At 45.1% G+C, this 20,354-nt stretch overlaps 1 protein-coding gene across 2 annotated transcripts in view; it reads left to right on the forward strand.

Moving 5' to 3' along the window:
• The window catches only part of Myo5b (myosin VB), a 359,763-nt gene that overhangs the window by 334,210 nt on the left and 5,199 nt on the right, over window positions 1–20,354 (forward strand). For both annotated transcript variants that reach the window (XM_063231700.1, XM_063231701.1), the window contains 9 exons: window positions 791–989; window positions 4,729–4,822; window positions 7,270–7,413; window positions 11,293–11,444; window positions 13,070–13,159; window positions 15,758–15,908; window positions 17,225–17,510; window positions 18,570–18,744; window positions 20,046–20,126. In XM_063231700.1, coding sequence (XP_063087770.1) covers window positions 791–989; window positions 4,729–4,822; window positions 7,270–7,413; window positions 11,293–11,444; window positions 13,070–13,159; window positions 15,758–15,908; window positions 17,225–17,510; window positions 18,570–18,744; window positions 20,046–20,126 — 1,372 coding nt within the window. The remainder of the gene's footprint in view (window positions 1–790; window positions 990–4,728; window positions 4,823–7,269; window positions 7,414–11,292; window positions 11,445–13,069; window positions 13,160–15,757; window positions 15,909–17,224; window positions 17,511–18,569; window positions 18,745–20,045; window positions 20,127–20,354) is intronic.

Consider the following 20,354-nt stretch of genomic DNA (forward strand, 5'->3'; position numbering starts at 1 on the left):
TCCATGATACAAATTACTCTTTGTTTTTCAATAGCAGTGAGTAAACCTATAGCCTTCCCAGTGCTTCATAGAGAGATAATGAGCTACATCTCCATACCTCCTTTTTTTTTCCTTTTTCCTGGGACAGAATCTTGCTAAGTTGCCCAGATTGGATTCAAACTTCCAAATGTCCTGCCTCAGCATCCCTGAGTGCTGGATTTATTGGTGTGTTTCACCATACCCAGCTACCAGTTATTTTAGGCTGGATGGAGAATTGTTATTAAAATTGTATACTTGGGATAAAGTGGATATAGTAATGGTGAAGATAAATAGAAAGGCAAAACATAAGCCCCCTGAATTTGTTGGGAATCTCCTATAAGGGAAATAAGTAATTAGCTCAGCTTACTGGATTTTTGTCTTAATGATTCTTGTGAATTATAGGGCAGTTTAAATAAATTCTTGAATTTAAAACACACGATAAGAACTTTTACTATAATATTTTGACTCGGGGATAGTTTCTCAGTCCCAAACCAAGAGATTAAGCTCACAGAATGAGGAATAAGTCAAGAAAAGGGCCTAAGTCTAGGGATGCCTTTGGCCTGGGTTTCTCATCACCTGAGAGGAAGACAGGTTGGCTTGCTTGCCTGATGGCGCCACGGTGTCTGTCTCCCTGCTGCAATCATCCCCAACTGGTGAAACCCATTCGTTGCTGTGTGCTTGGCTGTTCCCCTAATGTATTTCTGTCTGTGGTCCTCAGTTGGGGGAGCAATCCCAATCCACGTGGTCACCTGTCCTCCTCTCCTGGCTACAGGCTACTAGAAGCGCAGCTGCAGGCCCAGAGTCTAGAACACCAAGAGGAGGTGGAAAGCCTTAAGGCCCAGCTGGAGGCTCTGAAAGAGGAGATGGACAAACAGCAACAGACCTTCTGCCAGACACTGCTGCTCTCCCCAGAGGCCCAGGTGGAATTTGGTGTCCAGCAGGAAATATCCCGGCTAACCAATGAGAACTTGGTAAGTAACCATGCTTTGTGGATTGCAGCTGTGGTAATCATATGCTGTAAGAAATTAGCACTGGGGTAGATTTTACCCACATACAAAGGTTGGTGTCCTTAGCTTTCTAGCAGGAACAAAGATTCTAGAAGTCTCCAGTCTGCCAATGAAAGGTAATTGAAACATCTTGAGTGGCTTAAAGTAGAAACCACTATTGTATAGATCAAGTATTCTCATTTTTGGTGGGGCAGCATGTCTCTGTTCCACATGATATTGAACAAGGCTAGAAAATCCAAAATAGCCTCACACCTATGTCTGGAACTTCCATTCTCCTCTAGTGGTCTGAGTCTCCAAGAGCTCTCCCATTCATTGGTCTAACCTTAGCAGCTGTCTTCCAAGGGGATTAAGGCAGGAGCCATGGGCCTCTTAAGGTCTGGTCCCAGAACTAGCACAGTATTGCTGTCATCACATGCTATTGCCCGAGACAGATCACCTTGGGCCAGGTATCCTGGGGGATAAACCTCATCTCCCAATAGAAGGAATTGTTGATGGACAACTTGGAGGCTGTCACCAAAGGAGCCCTGGCAGATGCTAGACAAATGGAAAGCAAGCCTCTGTCCTATGAGAGCTTACAGATCAGTAGATGCAAGGCATATAAAAAGGAAGAAAGACAGTGTTTTTAAAAACATGATTCTACATGAGATTAGCTGCAAATATTACAAAAAGAGAGCTAATTAGCAGGAAGGCTACGGGGGGGGTGGGGGGGAATGAGGCATGAAGGGGACGTGCTGTGTAGTTTGGCAGGAGGAAGACGGGTACAGACAAAGGTACCAGGACAGGAGTACAGGGGAGGGGTGGGATGGCATAGCAGCAGCCTCTTGCCTTCTGGAGTGAGCATGCCTATGGGGGGGGCGCGGACAAAGGCAGGTCCCCCAAATATGAACAACTGGTCACATACCAACAGTGTCCAGTCCAGCATCCAGGTTGCCATTTCTCTTGTAGCGAGGCAACCTGGTAACCCCAGGTTGATTTCACGAAGAGTAGGGATAGTGTTGTTCCTGGACCACCAGCTTTCCAAGTGGAACTTGGATTCATATGATCCTTCCTTTCCTTTCTTTCTCACTTTCCATTTTCATGTCACTATCTGTTGCTCATATGAGTGTAAAGAGGTGGCTTTATAGAAAGAAATGTGCCTACTAAATTGTTAGGCCAGTGTCTGCCAGGTAGAGGTGGCAGCGAAAAAAAATGCATGGGCCCACCTGTACTCCCTGGAGGGCCACTGACCAATAATGTGGTTGGTGGATGACTATCTAGCAAAGAGAGCTGGTACCATGCAGCCACGGTGTTCACTCTCAAGGACAGCCTAGAGTCAGTAAATAGAAAAAGTCAGTAGGTCCACCTTAAGAGACCACTGGAGCAAAAGAAGAGTACCATGGGCCCCTCTGCCAAGGTAATGTGCCATAGGGCAGCCGTGGCACATCTGTGGCACATGTACTACATCAGAGTGTTTGTATCATTGGAAGCTCTAAAAGGTTTGCCATCACTGCTTGGCTAGGTGAGGGTAAGGAAGAAGATAGGCATGATTCTTCCTTTACCCAGGCAGAGTCTGGGACCCATAAGCAGATTCAACCACAGCAAGTTCTGGGAGTAGTTTGGTTTATCTTTCCTGCTCAGAAAATCATGGTGTTTTCCATGTGCTAGCCAGCAAAGCGCATGTATCCATCAGCGAGAACATGTGTGTACAGTTAATCACAACACAGTATACCAGGAAATTTTGGGGCTCATGTGTATAGCAATTTAGGGGAAATTGCTTCTGGCTAGTGTGGTTGTAAGATCACTTGCACTCTTAAAGGGCTGGGTAGAGAAATGTGATAGTCTCTCCTGGTAGCAGAGATACCTTCAGACACCTGCATCTTTCAGTGTCAGTGTTCCTCTTAGGATGAACTCTGTCCTGTAGGCTATGATCATTTTAGCCTGTGTGATTTTGGACCTCAGTAACTCCATAATTTTTCAAATATTCCTTCCCCTTTTCTTTGTTCTAACTTTATTAATGTTAAACTTTAAAGATACAGGTGGTTCCAAATCATAGCAAGTTTGGGAGGCATGACATTATGTAATGTTGCTTGGCACATTTAGAAACATGACCTTATGGTATCTAGGAGGAGGGATATTGACCTAAAAATGCTAGCAAACAAAATACAGGAGCTCACCAGTACAAAATCACCAAATTCCCACTACCTGGGTTTCTTTGCAGAGACTGCCTGACACACTAGAGCTTTATGCCTGGCTGCTGAACTCTCTTTCCTCGTGGAAGTGTTTGGTGTTTAGTTAGTTGAAAGTAGGTATTGGGGTATTTATTGTCTGTCCTTCTAGAGACTAGGGAAAGGTTTTAAAACAAAGGAAAGATCCAAACACATTTTTGTCTGCTGGATTTGGTAGTGTTGAATAGAGGAGCATGGGGACCTGTTAGCAGTTGTACTACGAGGGCCCTGGCCAGGCTCGGCCTGTGCAGACTGAGTTCCTCATTTTCTGAATCAGTGGAGTTCCTTGCCTCCAAGCACCAATGCATGCACTGCAAGAGTCAGGGCCATTGTTGAGGATTCCAGGTGTTTGGACGGGGAAAGGGTTACAGGACCATGAAGAATGGGTGGCAGGAGTAGTTCAGCAAAGTCAAATCAGCTGCAGGAACATTCAGAGGCTTTGGGCACAGCTCAAGAAGTACATCCGAGCATAAGGCAGAGTTACAGTAGGCCTGAGGCTTCCCAGGAGGGCTTATGTCCTCCCTAAGAACTCGCTAGAATTTCTCAGACTACCTGGATCCTTTGTACCAAGTAATCTCTCTGTAAAGTCTGCCACAGAGCCCTGACCTGAGTTTACCGTGTTCCTTCTCCTGCCATTTGAACAGGGTTTTCATATATATCTGAGAGTTTGTTTCTTCTAATTTTAGTTTTTTATCAAGATAAATGAATGAAGTCATTACAGTATCCATGGCTCAGCTTTTTATCTTCATTAGCCACAGTACTGGGGCTGACATTTTGGCTGACTCTCGTCTATGGGCCAGCCTTAACCAACTGTCACCTAAGATGCCTTTAGAGGTTCCAAGAGAGCATGTTTACTTTTGTATTTCCCATCACTTGAATCACTGAGGCTGGACTGTAAAAGTGACAAAATGGGCTCTTCCTCCCTTCCTCCTGTGACACAGAGGACTGCTTAGCTGAATCTGGGTGACATCAGCAACAGGAAAATTTTTCCCTCAATCACTTGCTGTGCTGGATCCCAGAAGACTGACTTGTTTCCAGTGGCAACAGTTGCTAGGGATTGAGGCCTCAGCTGCTGCTGTCTGGCTTCTAGGCCCAGGTAATCTCGCTTTCTCCCTGGGCCCACATTGCTACATCTCTGTCTGTTTCTTCCTAAGACATTGCCCACCCTTCCCAAGGACAGCAGCCTAAGTTTCTCCTACAGATTGATATGGCAACCTGAGGAAACTTGGATTGGGAGCTCTGGGATTCCACAACTGCCAGAACTAGGAAGAGTTTGTCCTGTGATTGTTGAGATGGTGGGTTCCGGCTCAGGCTTGCTTCCTGGGCTCCAGCACAAGTAGCCAAGCCTCTGGGGGCACACTTGCAGATAGGACACTGGCTGGGCCCCTTGGACAGCTGCAGGCAAGCTTCTCTGGTTCCACTGCTCTCAGCAAGTATTTTACCTGCCATCCAGGCTAGTGCTTGAGTCTGTTCTGACTCTACTCCCTTTTGCTTTTCAGGATCTTAAAGAATTAGTCGAGAAGCTGGAAAAGAATGAAAGGAAGTTAAAAAAACAACTGAAGATTTACATGAAGAAAGGCCAGGACCTAGAAGGTAGAGTGTGTGTGAATGTATTGTTTTGTGAGGCAGAGGTGGCCATGGCCACTCCTGCAGGACCAAGCTGCTACCCTTTGCTACACTGTACACTTTGCCATCTTTCGAGTGGCCATGCCTGCTCTAGCCATGCAATAGAGGAATTCAGACCCCATGAACTTATATGGGGTTGACAGAATCGAGGCAGAAAATGTGAATCTAGCAGGTTTTGGGTGCTTTCTCCAAGCCAAGGATCTGTGGGGTGGAAAAAATGCAGCACAGAGACCTGGTAATTGCTGCCTTCAAAGGGCTTAGAGTTGGAGACAGTACTTTCTGGGGTAAAAAAGAATGCTGTGCAAGACATAGATTCCATCTCCAGGGTCCTCACCCCATGGCATGGAGTGTCAGGATTAAACATCCAGTCTGGAGTCCAGTTTAGAAAATTACCTAAAGCACCATTCTGAGCACCAAGAATTGCTTCTACTCTGACCCCCTGCTGCATATCTAAGCATGCCACTCTTAAAGCACATGCCACTCTGTGTGGGCCACTGTATGGCCCCTCATCCCCTGGATCTCTCTCTCGTCCTCTCACTTTCGGCTCAAGGGCCGCCACCCAGGGCTCCTGTCATATGCTGTCCCAGCACTACAAGCTGTTGGCACAGCCCTGATCACAGGTGTAAGTTAATCACCTGCTTGCATCCACCTGCTGCTGTAGACCAGGGACTCTGGTAGCCAGCGTTGGTCCAGGCACATGGTCACATATCGGCAGGAATGGTCTCTTACTAGCCGATGATCTCTCCCCATACCTGCCCAAGGAGCCATTCCATATTTGACTTTCTCATTTTCTGTCTGTTCTCATTTTCCTAGTTTTTTGGCCTCTAGCTTTTCCCTTTTTCTTAGTCCTATCATTCCTTTTCCTCCTGTGTATGCCCCTCCATCTCCTGTGACCAATCTTGTCCCCTGTCCCAAGGTGACTGATTAGCTTCCCAGGCCCTGTCTCTAGTCATGGCACTGTCTGTCCTCCATAACCCACCCCCACCATGGCCTGCGAAGTAAATGCCCAACTGTGCTTTGGTACTCCTCTCCACACTGTGCCCACACACAGAGCCTCCCTGTTTCTCTCCCCGTTGTCCAGGAGCTTGTGTGAAGTGGGGTCAGTAGACTGCCTAGTAGTTGAAAGTTGAAAGTGCTCCTTGGAGTCTTTCCAGCTTCAGCAGCCATCAGCACCCATGGTATACACGCCCAGACTGGCCCTGGCCAAGCTGCATTGTAGTGCATGCTTCCATGTGAAGATACAGATGCATCTCCTTGCCTAGACTGGCCAGGGACAAAGCTGGGGGCTCCCCTGTGTTTGCTCAAGTGCTTACAGCAGTGCCCTTTGTGCGGTAGACACCCAGGTGTGCCTGGAGGTAAATCTGTGGTGTCTTCCATTCTTCCTTCTCAGGCTAAAGGAGGGCTTGAGTGAGGGTTGGTCAAGCTTTTATAACCCTCAAATGTACCACCAAAGCTCCTCCTGAGTAACTGTGTAGTCACATGGACTGCATTTAGCAGGTTCCCAAACCTAACTCTACCTTTAGGTGCCACACAGTGTCTTTCTGCCTCCTGGCCTCCATTATGCTTCCCTTCCCATAGCCATAGGCAGTGTCCTCAGCTGCACTGCAGCTGTGTTGTGATGTCTGATCTCTGGCCACACAAGGGAATCAAGCATAGCAGGCCTGGCCAGGCTGTAACATCCTCCAGCAAGATGGCAACTTGATAGGGAAAAAGAAGCAGCTGCCCACAGAATGGGTTGAGCATCCTGCACCTTCATACCTTCACGAGTTTTCTCTGCTCCAGAACCTGTCCGTTGCCATTTTGAGAGTGTTTCCTCCCCTTGTCTGGAGTGGACACAGAATCAATTGCTAGATCTTAAGGCCACATCTAAAGTGTGATATAGGTTGCTGTAGCAGTGTGTGGGAGCTCAAGGACCCAGAGCATTGACCCTTGACCTAGGTCCAAGCTTCTGTGCACTGGTTCCAGCCCTCCCCACAACCTGCCATTCGATGTCCTTGTCTTAGTTACTTTCTTGTCATTGACACAATACCAATATCCACAACTTAAGAATGAAAGATTTATTTTGGCTCACAGTTTGTTGAAGTTTCAGTCTGTAGTTGGCAGGCAGCATGGCAGTGTGGGCATGGCAGAAGAGGCTTGCTTATCACATGCACTCAGGAAACACAGAGAGAGGAGAGAAGGAGACAAAAGCTCCCAGGCCATGCTCCCAGAGATCTACTTCCTCTGACCTGGCTTTCCCTCCCAAATCACAATTAGCCATAAGCTCCGCCATGGGTCAGTTGATGAGTATCATGCCCCTGGGATCCAATCCCCTCCCAAAAGCCCCACATGAGGCTTTAGAGGGACACCAAGATATGAACTGTCACAGTCCTCATTCATGTTTCCTCTCCTCTCCTCTCTCCTCTCCCATGCAGCTGCCCAGGCATTGGCCCAGAGTGACAGGAGGCACCATGAACTCACCAGGCAGGTCACTGTCCAGCGGAAAGAGAAGGACTTCCAGGGCATGCTGGAGTACCACAAGGACGACGAGGCTGCCCTCATCAGGAACCTGGTGACAGGTCAAGAACCATCATGGCACCCCATACATCAACCCTCACACCATCTCCCCACTCCCTTTTCTGTCTACAGCACAGGCCTCCTCAACCCCCGCCCTCACACAGCCCTGCCCACTCCCCTCCCTCACACCCACTGTTCCAGCTGCCCCTACCAACAACCCACTGCCTTTTTAGGTAAAAAAAAAAAAAAATCCAAGGGGCTGGGGATTTAGCTCAGCGGCATAAGCGCCTGCCTTGCAAGCAGGCAGTCATGAGTTCAATCCCCGGTACTGATAAAAAGGAAAAGGAAAAAAAAAAGACAAAAAAAAAAATCCAAATTGGAGCCTCATGTAAACTGGGGAAAGGGAGACATCTCTTCCCCCTGTGCTGGGCGAGGATGGGGGAGCTACCAGCGTGACTCCAGCTGCCACTCACTCCTCCCCAGTGCCAGCCACAGTCCTCTTTCCTTGGTGAAGCTTGGTATGAGTGACAAAGCTTTGTCAGTCAGCTCAAGTTTATGGGTGCATCCTGCTGCCAGGAATGCTGCCAACCACCTTAGCTAACTCTCCTTGTCTTTATTTTAGTAACAGCCTTTTCAGTAGGTACTACACTGCTCTCATTTACAAACAAAACTGAGGTCATTCTAATAACATGTCTAGATCACACAACAGATCTGCAGTAAATCAAAGAATCAAATTCCTTGTTTGTTGAGAACTTTACGCTTCCTAAATATCATATGATACAGCATATATGGTGATGGGTCTGAAGTTAGCATGTTGGCAAACTTGGCCCTTTTTTCCTACCCTTGTAGCTGGGCACCAGTGTTCTCATAAAAAACATTGGGAAGACAATGCACCAGTAGCACAGAGTTATAAAAATCAAGTTTATAAATATGTTGCACAGACCAGAAACATCAGCATCCTCTCAGAAAATGCTAGAAATGCAAAATTCCAGGTTCTGCTATAGACTTCCCTAATCAGAATGCATATAGCAAGAAATCAGATAGTTTACCTGCTCACTGAAGTCTGACAAGCACTGAGCTCATGCACGCACAGTACCTAGGTCAGGATCCTTCTGGAAGGATCATCATGGAAGTTCATCAAGATAGCCAGTACTGTCCCTGCAGTTTCTCACCTCAGCATGTGACAGTGTCTGACACTGCCTGGCCCTGATATGATCCCCAGGGTTACTAGGCAGCTCTTGGAGTTGCTTTTCAGAGCCCCGCACCCCAGCTTGGTTCTCAGGCCTGAAAGACTTACTGCCTCAGCTGCAAGAAAAGGAGAGCTTTCCTGTTTATCTTCCACCCCTCAGGGTTACTCTTCCTGGATAATCAACGAGTGAAGTCTGCATTATATTTGTAGGTTGCTCACATTTGTGCTTAGATAATTCCATGTGGCTGGGAGAGTGTGCTGCCCTCTGGGCTGGCACACAGAGTTCTTCAGAGCTGCTTTCTTCAATGACTTCAGCACGCCTTGCCAAGCTTATCATCCCCTCCCCCTCTGATTTCATGCCCCATATGCCTTCAGCAGACCACCTTCCTGCTCTGTGCCCAGCCCAGTCCAGCAGCTTCCTGCACAGGCAGGAGGAAGAATCTTCAGTGATTGATCTTGTCTGCTGCACCCCCCAGGACTAGCTCCCTTCTCTGCGCCCATTGTCCCCATTCATAAAGTAGTATAGTGGAACCTGCCACATCACATGACATGTAGCAGAGGTGAAAGTGCAGGGTGGAAAGTGCAAAGCCTTCTCACAATGAGGAATTTGAAGAAATGGCAGCTTTTGCTGGGTTAGTTAAGTTCAAGAGACAAACATTCCAAGTCTGAAGGAACTCAGCGCAGACTACTGAAGTCTCACTCCACAGATCACTGAGCCTAAGCCTGGGCCACAGGAAGAATTCTTCCACTTCTTTAGTTTGGCTGCTCCTTCCACTTGTTATTTTAGATGTTTTTAGTAGCCCACTCACAAGTGGACATTTTGCTCTTTTATCAATTTGCCCTATAATTGTCCAGCTATTAAATGTGATACAAGTTCACATAAAACTTCTTTAAACAGGTTTAATCTGTTAGGAACAGACATTTATACCCTAGTGAATGAAGTTCAAAGGTCAAAGCACTGGGGTTAACTTAAGACTATTTAACTTTATTTAAAGTTAATAAATGCCAAGCCAGTGGTTTCTGGATGCTGTCATTGCTAAAGTGGCTGCAGCAAGATCACTCCTGCTGAGTTACCCAGGAAAAACATCCAGTATCCGTGCCCCAGCATACCCCATCCAAACAGACAGACCCCTTCCTAGAAACTAAGCAACATCATGTTGCTTTAGAGGAAAGATGGAAATATAGTCATGGTTTCCTCTGTAAAGGTGCTAAGATCTAGCTGGGAAATCCAAGAAAGGCTGTTTGGTCACAGTCAGAAGTATGGGGTTGGAAGTCTAAACCTAAAAAGAAGGGTTTTTTTCTGGATAAATACTCTTAGCATTCTAATTAGAACCAAAGGCTAATATGTGCTCATTTATCAAATTTACAAAATGCCTAGATGTTAAACCATATATCCAAAGTATTAAGGCCTATAGTTATCATTTAACTGAGAGGGTGCATTGGAAAGGATGGTGTAGCCCAAGTAGCAACTGAAAATATGGCAGCACAGCCCCCCAAGCCAGATCAGCCCTAGGAGAAGTCTTGAGGATGTTGCCTGCTTGCTGGTAGACCATTGGTGGCTTCCCCTCATTGCATTCCAGGATGGAGGGAATCATGGGCTTGGTTTGGGCAGGTAATAAGAGTGAAGGCTGAAGGCTAGGATGTTGTGAGAGCCCCAGTGAGACTTCCAGGTCCCATTCTCACCCGCCATCTTGCCTTTGCGCCAGGCCTCCACCATCACTGAAGCCTGGTTTATTGGCTCTTTCAGCATACTCTGGATTAGAAAGCAGTCTGACGGTTTCTCCCTGGCTCTCCAAAGGCTTTAGCAGGAAGGGGTCAGAGTTGAGTCTGAGTGTTCAAGTCATGGGAAGAATCACAAGGCCCTCGCATTCTAACCTAAGAAGACCTACCCAGGGGAAGGTGGGCAGGGGATGCAGAAGAGAGGACCTGGAGGAAGTGACAGGCTGGGAAGGCGCTGGGAAAGAGCGCAGAGTGGTGTTGGCCTGCTACATTGGTTTGGCTGTGAGACGTCAGGACTATTGCAGTTATGCAATTCAGCCCCAAACTGATGACTCCCTAGGACAGAGGTTGCTCCCAGTCCTTGGCAGACTGGTTCTGTCTTTGGAAATACCCACTTTGCCAAATTCTCCTGGGGTCAACCTTTGTACACTGGCTGTTGGAGAACCAACTGTGCTCATTAGTAAGGAGTGGGTGTGCCAAGAATTAAAAATCCAGGAATACTCACCAATAAAGGAGCCAGTTGCTGTCCATTGCCTACCTCTGGCCATAGAGCCCTTCTTGGCTGAAGACCATCACAGCTCTTGCGGGCCTTTTTCCTACATGTTATAAGGATAAAAGTTTAGGAGCCTGTTTTAATATTGCAGTGCAAACTACTAGGAACTTTTGCTTTGCTTTGCATTGCATTGTGTGGCATTGCATTGTGCTGCTTTATTTTTGAGACAAGATCTTGCTTTGTGGTGCAGGCTGGCCTTGAACTCTATGTAGCCCAGGCTAGCCTCAAACTCATAGCAATATTCCTGCCTCAGCCTCCCAAGTGCTGGGATTATGCATGAACCACCACATCTGCCTAATTTTCTTTTAATGGTGTCTGAAACTATTGGTAGTTGAAGTCAGAAAGAATTTGCATATTCTGGGCACTTTTCTCTTGACCTAGGTGAGCTGCAAGGAAATACTGTGAGCATTTCTATTTGAAGTGAGCATTCTAATAACCAAAGTGACCTCATAGGTTTCACACTTGCTGTCACTGTTTTAGACCTGAAGCCCCAGACGTTGTCTGGCACGGTGCCGTGTCTCCCTGCATACATCCTTTACATGTGCATCAGACATGCAGATTATACCAATGATGACCTCAAGGTGCACTCCTTGCTGACCTCCACCATCAATGGCATTAAGAAAGTCCTGAAGGTAAGACGTCTGTGCAGAAGGCTGGGGTTCACAGTACACTGAAGGAGGGTAACATCTCACTGTTGCTCCTCTTTTCTGGGTTCTTTCAAGCCTCCAACTGTGCTAGCAGGGGTGCCCAGCAATTCCCAGAGAAGGTTGTGCAGGCTCAGAAATGGCAGGAAGCCCAGAACTCCAATGTAGACCTCACACATCTCTGCTGGGCCTCCAGAGACACCCAACACTGTACTTAGGGAAGCCTTGGCTGCCCAGTGCCAAGGACACCCGGGCAATGTCCTGCTGCAGCCAGTAGTGGGTCCGCCTCACCTTGGACAGAGTTCAGGGTCATATCTGGAACCAGGCACTCTTGTGTCTTTCCAAAGGGGCCAATACTTACTTCCCAGGGTGTGGCACAGGGGGAAACTATTGACATTCATCAGCTTACAAGGGAAGGCAGGCTAGACCAGGACCCTGCTGTCTTAGGTGTTGAAGCAGCTCAGAAATGCTCCTTGAGACGTTAGACTCTTCACCAATGAAGACAGAAGCAAACCTGCAAAGTTGAAGTCTGCCCACAGAAAGGTGGCTGTGTAGTTCCAAGGGGAGACTTTTGAGAGAGATTTGCCCTCAGGAAGAGGCATTCTACCTCCAGGCAGGCATGAGCTCCAAGACTGCCGTTGGTTCTCCTCCATAGTGCCACTTCCAGATCCAAGCCATCTCAAGAGTACTGAGGCTAGACAATCGGAATCCACTAGCTCCTGGCTCCCACTGTAAGAGCGCCAAGCCAGCCCTAGCTTCTGACGCCATGCTCCCGGAAGCAGCGGGGCCTTCTCTGCTCTAATCCCCATGTACAGTTTAATCCACTTACAACACTAAATATGTGTCATCCGCCTACTAGTTGCACTCAAATTTGTGTCTCTGGCTTTGACATTTTTAACAGCTTCCACATGGAGTCTTAGACCAGGCCTGGGCAGCCCAGGTCTGACTGTGTCACTTCCTTAGGGAAGCCTTTCTGTTATCCTCAAATAAATTAGTCTCCCCAACCTTTTTATTGTCCACTCAAATTGCTCTGCCATTTAAATAACAATGATGCCTCAGAGAATGAGCTGTATGGTACAGAAGCTGGATCATAAGTGGGTTGCTAAATGGCCTTTTGACACATAGGTATGAGTCGGTTGCCATGTTCTGTACTTGAAATCATTGGACACCTGCCCTCTAAATTCCTGGAACACCAGAATGTTTCACTGCCCTGCTTCTTGGCTTCCTGTATTGAAGAGCCAATAGCTCAGAATCAGGGCTAGCTAGACCAAAGGGTTAGACTAGCACTTGGGGCTCTGGGCTGAGCTTTGTCTGCACCACTTGGCTTTGTGTTCTTCAGCTGTGGGGAGCAGCTTTTACTCATGTGTGTTCTGAACGCTCATCACTGATTAGGGGAACAGATGGGGTCATATATACTGTTCCTTGTAGTGGAGGAGCAGGAATACAGCTTCTCAGCAGGGGATCTCCACTCTGACAGGCAGGAGCCCTGCCAGACAGGGATGCTGGGGAGTGCTAGGTAACAGTGGGAAACACGGGGACATAGGGACAGAGTGAGCATTTCACCTGACAGGAACCACCTACTCATAACTGGGAATCTCCATTTCTTCTCCCAGAAGCACAATGACGACTTTGAGATGACAACATTCTGGTTATCCAACACCTGCCGCCTCCTTCACTGTTTGAAGCAGTACAGTGGAGATGAGGTGAGTGCCAAGATGGGTTCCCAAAGGGCATCCCTGTTTTGAATCCCCTGAGAAGATGAAGTAGGGTCACCTACTTCTGGAACACCTTCTGGGACCTCAGACTGTGGGCAAGTCTTCCCATCCCTGGTGACTGGAAGCCACAGGAGACCTAGCTCCAGATGGCTTTCAACACTCCAAGGGCACCTGAAAAACACCCCTTAAGTAATAGAGTTGATAGAATAATGATTTTGCTTAATCCACCCATTTTCAGTTGCCTCAAACCAAATTTGAGGAATTCTCCAGGTAAATCTTAATGACCTTACACCCCCCCCCTTTTTTTTTTGTCTTTTTTGAGGTACAGTTTCACTGTATAGTTCAGACTGGCCTTTAATGCACTCCATAGCCCACGCTGGCCTCAAACTCACAGTGATCATCGTGCCTTAGTCTCCCGAGTGCTGGGCTTACAGGCGTGTGCCATCACGCCATGCTTGACCTTACATTTTTGAAGCTATCCTAAAAAAGCTCATTTCCATGTATATATAGGAAGAAAACTGAGTTGTTCAGTGTGTCAGACTATATCCTAAGTCAAACAATTAGTTCATCCTATTCAGGACAGGTAAAGACAGTCACAAGTAAAGAAGGTGACCCTTAATCAGAGCTATGTTAGTATAAACTGACCTTGAAGTCCAGCGTCATGCTTCCAACCAAATTTGATTCCTTGTACAGCAATTTCAAGTTTGGCTTGGGGCACCTGACACCATCATTTCATGTTCCTGTCTGGACCTCTGGAGCCTAGCTCTGTCTAGAACTCGCTCTCCTCAATTCTGGTCCCTGAAAATGCCTCCCCTGTGCTCTGCGCTCAGCCTGGTGACCTCATAATAGATGATGCACTTTCTACCCAGTCAGAGCCTCACTGGCTCCAGCCCTGAGCACTCCCAGGTCTCTGCTACTTCCTATCTCCCCTTGTTTTCAGATATCTCACTAAGCACACTTCCTACAGTCAAGATATAGTATAGAGGAGAACCCACCACGATTTTTAAAGATTTGTTCTATTATGCCAGAACAAACTTTGATATTTTCATTTTGACAAATGAGGCAGTACAAGGAGATGCCAACTCAGTCTTACCTTCTTTGGATGGTGCCTGGGTTTAACAGCTCTCCTGAGAATCAGAACCTCAATTTGATCATCTGCTTTAATTCCAAAAGAGATAGGCTAAGGTAGAAGAAACGGCCTTCATTGTGTAACTGTGACACAAATTGTTTAAATAGTGACTTTTAATGTTATTTCATTGAGATTGTTTTATTCAATGTTAGCACACATGCTAAGTAAAATATAGATTGTTGCTCCATGCACTGATGTTCACAGATAAGACTTTAATCAGTGCATAACCAGGTCTGGGGAGTCTAACAAAAAAGAAGGAAAGACTATCTTAGCCACGGTTGCTCCCTATCGCTCCTGCTTTTGTTGTATTAAAGATTGATTTATACCTTGCCACGTTGTAAGAGGCTGTCCTTGGGATGGTCACCTTTCTGAAAGCACTGATCTTTTCAGCTGCTGTTGGTTTCCCTTGGCCTGCATAAAAAGGACATTGGTCAGTGAGTCCTTTCAATGTTAACAGTTCTACTCATGTCTTGTTTCATCCAGTTAATATAGAAAGCTAAGAGGACACAGTGCCATATTATAAAATCAGTTCAGTTCCTCTGTTCTTTCTGATACTCAGTAATAGAACCCATATAGTGTCTCATAGTAAACGTATAATCTGGCCCACGGTCATACTCCTTTAAGGGCTTTGTATACTCCAAAATTTTCAAGTAACCTGAATAGGTACCACAGAAAGCATGAATCTCCTTTCTCTGATCTGGTACATTTTGGTACTTTAGGGAAATTGCTTTACTTCATGGATTTGGACTGCATGATTTAGACCTTTATAATTACGCAGTTCTGACTTCTCTGTCATGTTAAGTGAGTTTTTTGCACTGCCTGTAAGTTCGAGTGGTATCATCAAGGTCTTGAAAACTGATAAGATTTTGTCAGTATGCAGTGCCTACTTACAAGTAGGGAGTACCTGGGAATTACTAAAATGACCTGTCTTACTTTTCTCATCACTGAGACACAATACCTGACACCTGCAAATTAAAGGAAGAGAGGTTTTAGTAGTCTTATTTTGTTTCTTTCATTTTGGTGTTTTGGTTTTGGTGTGGGGTTTTTTTTCCCCTTTTTTTGGTCACAGTGTGTAGAGGTTTTAGTTCATATGGCACCTGGCTCCAAGGCTGGGCAGTATGGCAGAGGAGACAGCTCATGGCATGGCAGCGGGAAGCAGAGAGATCATAGGAGGAGAGAAGGAAATAGACCCTTGCAGACCATGCCTCCAGTGACCTACCTCTTCCAACCAGGCTTCACCTCCCACATCACCTTTAGTTATCAACTCATCCATGGACTAATCCACTGATAAATGTCACACCTCCATGATCCAGTCACCTCCCAAAAGTCCCACTTATGAGTGCATTGATTATTTAAAAAGACATCTTGGTATAAATCACAACCTGAACAGAGCCCCTGAAGTTGTCCTGAGCCCAGGGGATCATAGAATCTCAGCAATGTACACCTCTCCTCTGCAGGGCTTCATGACCCAAAACACTGCGAAGCAGAATGAGCACTGTCTTAAGAACTTTGACCTCACTGAATACCGTCAGGTGCTGAGCGACCTTTCCATTCAGATCTACCAGCAGCTCATTAAAATCGCTGAGGGCTTGCTGCAACCTATGATAGGTAAGCTGGCACAGATTTCTGGTATTTTTCTTGGGGCCTGGATGGAGAGTTGGCTGTGGTAAGCTCTCCTAACTTCTGGGACCCAAATATGTTAGCCATGACCTCCACAAAGCCAAAGCTTTCTCAGTGAAGGCATGAGTATCCTCACCACACCTAAATGACCTGTGAAATTTTCCAAACCATCCCATAAAAAATGCATTATGGTAGCATAGTGATATGATTATTCCTTTATCTCTTTTTCTGTAGTATATTGTATTTTTCCCAAGGCAAATAATTTCAATAATAAATTCTCAAAAAGTAAAAAAAAATCCATATACAATTTTAAGAAATGCAATCCTCTAATCCATTATATGATTAATTCTAAAGAAAAAGCATGTGGGTTCATATGAAAACACAGCAGCAAGGACTTGGGCCATAACATTTACTGAACATGTACTCTATACAAAGCAGTCAGTGCACTTGGGCACTAAACATGAAATCAGGAATAAAAGTCAAGGCAGTGATCTTGTCAGGTCAAGGTGACACATACGTATTTCACTCCCTGTGCTCTACAAAGGCTGGGGAGGGAACCGGGCCTCGACTTGTGAGTCGTGCTTTCTCCTCATTCTTTCAGTACACGTAGGTTATGGGTGAATGAATTCTAAGTAGGGCAAATCCAGATCTCTTGGGAGGAGGTCATTCCAATCCTCCTGCCTCTGTGGCGTCTTCTTCTAAGGCACCACACAGGGAAACTGGCTTCAAGCTGGAGATACTTCAGAACTCACAACAATGTAATGGTTGATAACAACAATTCTGGAGTCAGATGTGGCTTCAGAGTCCTGCCCTGCCACTTCCTAGCAGCATGGCTGTAGGAAAATTACTTTATGCCTCAATTCATTCATCAGTAAAATAATAGTACCTCAGCAGGATCGTTGGATTATTAAAAGAAGTACTACACATAAGTACCTAGCACACAGTTAAATGCTGTTCAGTAAGTAAGTGGGGCTTACTAAGCTAATATTGACTCAGTGGCAGGGCAGTAACTACAAGCAACTTGCTCACTTCTCAAACTGCTCTTAGCACAGACAGTACACAATCAAATTCATACATGTGCATTATCTTTGTCCCATCACCAAAATATTTAAGTGAAAATCTAGCCCATAACCATTCCCTATAGAGTCTAACACATTAGAATTTTTTTGCAAAATGTAGTTAACTCTTGAGTGGGTCAACATTGTATACCACTGGAATGTATCATTACTGAAGCCCCAGACACTGTCTGATCTGAGTGGCTGAATGGCAGAGCTTGCTTGAGAGAAACTCTGCTTTTCTTTCAGTTTCTGCCATGCTGGAAAATGAGAGCATTCAGGGTCTATCTGGTGTGAAGCCAACGGGCTACCGGAAGCGCTCCTCCAGTATGATAGACGGGGATAACTCATACTGCCTGGAAGCCATCATCCACCAGATGAACTCCTTCCATACGGTGATGTGTGACCAGGGCCTGGATCCTGAGATCATCCTGCAGGTGTTCAAACAGCTCTTCTACATGATCAACGCAGTGACTCTCAACAACCTCCTCCTGCGGAAGGACGCCTGCTCTTGGAGTACTGGGATGCAACTCAGGTGAGCAGTGCCTCACTCCAACACCAGCCAGTATCAGAGCACAAGGCATTTGCCTCTAGCGGTCAAATCCAAATCTGTTTGGCCTTGTCACTGTCCATATGTGACTCAAATCTCCATCTCCTCTTTATTGGTTGGTAAAATTCATCAAAGCTGAGATGATAACTTAGGAAACAAATCAAAAGAGAAGACTACATGCTTTAAAAACTAGATCAGTGTGGCTAGGTCAGAGGGAAATTGATGAGTTAAGAGGCATGAAGGCTCATGTAGAAGCATAAATGTGTTTGATGTTAATGACAAGTTTGAAAATTAAGTATATTTAATACTGCTCCCAAATTAATTTATATGGACATGTCATGTATTTAATCTATGCTTAATTGTAATCAACAATTCATTTATTCTGCTTTTAAAAAGCAAAGAATAAAAACAATGGTACAGAATTTCAAAGCAAAATAGGAGATTAACAATGGTTAATATATTGCATATTGTTATCTTCAAAGTAGTTGTTCAGACCACAAGACATAGATAGACATTAAAAAATCAAACAATGGGGGCTGGAGGTTTAGCTCAGCGGCATAAACTCCTGATTTGCAAGCAGGCAGTCGAGAGTTCGATCCCCGGTACTGATAAAAAGGAAAAAGCCAAAAAAAAAAAAAAAAAAAAAAAACAATGAAAAGCACAAACCATTATTTTTGATGAACAGAGATCAGTAATGTCTTGTGTGTGTGTGTAGATCTTTTCCCTTCTTCCTTTTTCCTTTCCTCTGTCCTAGTTGTTCTTTCCTTTTGAGCAGTTTCTTTCCCTTTCACAATCTCTGTGTACATTTTGGATCTCATTACTCTTGCGGTTGTTTACAGTAGGGAGACAGTACAGTATTTACACGTGCGAGTCTCATTTATTCATTCTTCATTCGACAAATAGTTAACCGAGTGCCGAGCACTCCTCAAGCTTCTAGCCCTGTGCGGTAATTAAGGTGAAGAGAATGTGATAGGATTTGCAGTGGGCCAGAGCAGCACAGCGGGGCGTCCTCACGCCCATCACTTCCTTTTACCTATGGCTAAGGTACAACATAAGCCAACTTGAAGAGTGGCTTCGAGGAAGAAACCTTCACCAGAGTGGAGCAGTGCAGACCATGGAGCCTCTGATCCAGGCAGCCCAGCTCCTGCAGTTAAAGAAGAAAACTCACGAGGACGCAGAGGCCATCTGCTGTCTGTGTACCGCCCTCAGCACTCAGCAGGTACGGCTATTCTAGGCCTCTGTGGCCCTGGTACTTGAGGAGAGCCCCACTTCTGCTCCCATCTGTTCTTCCCAGCAGTTCTTCCTAGTGTTCTCTGCTCGCCTTTGTCTGCCCTACCGACACACTTCTGGGGTGGCCATTGATGGCATGTTCCCGATGAACCCGAGACCACCTTGGTCTGTGAGCCTTTTCCCATAATTCTCATATCCTTCTTCTCACTTGGAAGATAAAGTAGCAAACCCATAGTACATCAAGCTTAAATAACAACTTTTTCGAACAATGAATTCTAGATTGTTGTTTACCTAGAAATTTTTATTTAAAAATTCTGAAATAGTATCACGCATTTGCTTTTTTATAATGATTTTCTTTCTTTACAATTATAATTTCAGTATGGTCATATTTTCACTGATGACTCATATAGTTTTTTATGAAATCACTAAGAGATATTTAAGTGCCCTATTGTATTTAGATTATTACTTGGTTCCAGAAGTAATATAAAAATATTATTATATTACATATATATTACATATAAAAATTCACAGGCAAGTAGACCTTGCCCAGCATTATGAATGCACCATTTGGAAATGAGCCATGAAAATCAGTACAAGGAAACCAGATTTTCCAAACTCAATGCATCTTCTTCCCAATCAGCACCTAGAAACAGTGAACTCCAAATTCAATATAGTACTTATTTGCTACCTCCTCTAATAACTACTAAAAGATATATTATCATGCTCTTAGTAAAACTTCTTTCTCCTGAAAATATATTTAAAGTTTTCCAACTTTTCCCCACTTTTAAATATATTTTACTTTCATGTGTTTACTTTTGAAATGCAGCTGGCTTTGCGTAGGCGCAAGCTACTTCCGTCAAACAGTTGGCAGGTAGAAAACAGATTGTCTCCATTTCAAATAAGCAAATCTCACTGTAAAAGACTTTTTAATAAGGAGAAGAGGGTGTAAGGGTATTTGGGTGTTGTAAGACCTTTCTCACCTGAAGTAAGATCCCCACTTCTTTTTGGAAGAAATTGTTGAATTAAGTGGCTGATGACTCTGGGCAACAGTTTTCTAAACTCCTCATTATTTACAAGTCACCAATCCCAGGGAAGGGACGGGCAGACAAACGTAGCACAGAAGCTTGAATCTATCAGGTGTAGCCATGGATGGAGATTCTAGTGTCTAGCTTCATCTACTTCGTGTGTAGAGGATTATACTCTTGTACCAATGTTATATAATCTCTTAAAGTTCAGAAGTTGACTTCTTTTTATTTAGCTCTGTGCTAAACTTTGTTTTCATTCCAACAGATTGTCAAAATTTTAAACCTTTATACTCCACTGAATGAATTTGAAGAACGAGTAACAGTGTCTTTCATACGAACAATCCAGGTGAGTTTTAAAATATGAATCAATGTTTAAAAGGTCCTAAGCTAAAACTGCAAAGGAACTTAGGTGTTAACCTTCTCTTTATTAATAAAATACAGATTACATTAAAAGCTATAAAGCCTTATATTCCTAGGCTTTCTGCTTAAATAAACATGACCCCTGTCACCCATGAATAACATGTCTGTATACACTTACAGAGGACTGAACTGTTACAACTCTGCCTCTCAAGTA

The sequence above is a fragment of the Cavia porcellus genome, unplaced genomic scaffold (assembly GCF_034190915.1).
Source record: "Cavia porcellus strain 051 isolate PalLab524CR breed Dunkin Hartley unplaced genomic scaffold, mCavPor4.1 scaffold_20, whole genome shotgun sequence".
NCBI classification, from domain to species: Eukaryota; Metazoa; Chordata; class Mammalia; order Rodentia; family Caviidae; genus Cavia; species Cavia porcellus.